The 852-nt window shown below is 44.6% G+C and overlaps 1 protein-coding gene across 1 annotated transcript; it reads left to right on the forward strand.

The window, feature by feature from the left end:
• Nucleotides 1-4: 4 nt before the first annotated feature.
• LOC112094914 (serine/threonine-protein kinase-like protein At5g23170) lies at nucleotides 5-548 on the forward strand (the record flags this gene model as incomplete). The annotated part of the gene is made up of 1 exon (XM_024176616.1): nucleotides 5-548. A coding segment is annotated over one exon (477 nt), but the record flags the coding sequence as incomplete, so codon positions are not given.
• Nucleotides 549-852: the final 304 nt, after the last annotated feature.

Genomic DNA, 852 nt, shown 5'->3' on the forward strand with positions numbered 1-852 from the left:
CACGACGCCGTTTCAGCTGAGCTTGAAAAACGACGCGTTCAGCTTCGGCGTTTTGGTGCTGGAGATCGTCAGTGGCAGAAATGTAATTGACCTAGGTAGGGACCCGGCGGGGATAGTGGAGTGGGCACTCCCGCTAATCAGAGAGCGACGCGTGGCGGATGTCTGCGACGCGAGAGTTCCTTTGCCTCCTGATGATGACGTGGCGGGGGCAGTTAGGCACCTGCTCTGTGTCGCGGCGAGTTGCGTGTCGTTGGACGAGGAGTGTCGTCCGTCGATGTCTGATGTCGTTTTGGGGTTGGAGGGTTGTTTTCTGGAGAGGGTTCGGTTCCCCATTTGGAGAGCTGTCGTTTTGGTGATTGCGAAACGGCGTCGTAAGCTGGCCAAAAGGTGGCGAGAGAGGCGCGCCGCTTTGCAAAGTGGTGATAGTGAATGTGGTCCCCGAGGGAAGTTGTCGTTGAGAGAAATTTTGGCTGCCACATAGGTTTTGAGCACGTTTGATGATGAGTGAGTTAGATTAGGCAACTCGGGCGAGATAAATACTGGATTATTGTAATTTTTTAATCGTAATTTCACTCTATCCTCTAATGAGAGTTTATATAAGTTCTCAAAAAATTGAGAGCTAATAAATGTTTTATTTAATATTAATTTTTTTTAAAAAAAAAGAACATTCTAAAGTTCTCTCGATTTAAAAAATGGAAGTTTTTCGATAAACATGGTGGGCATGGAATACAAGTCCAAGCAGAAGATTCTCCAGAATAGGTGTGTCCGAAGATAAAAGAAAGCATTTTTTTTTTTTTTTTTTGGCTTGAAAAGAAAGCATTTTTCTTTGATGTGCTGTCATTCTTTTTTTTT

The sequence above is a fragment of the Morus notabilis genome, unplaced genomic scaffold, assembly GCF_000414095.1.
Source record: "Morus notabilis unplaced genomic scaffold, ASM41409v2 C11329174, whole genome shotgun sequence".
NCBI classification, from domain to species: domain Eukaryota; kingdom Viridiplantae; phylum Streptophyta; class Magnoliopsida; order Rosales; family Moraceae; genus Morus; species Morus notabilis.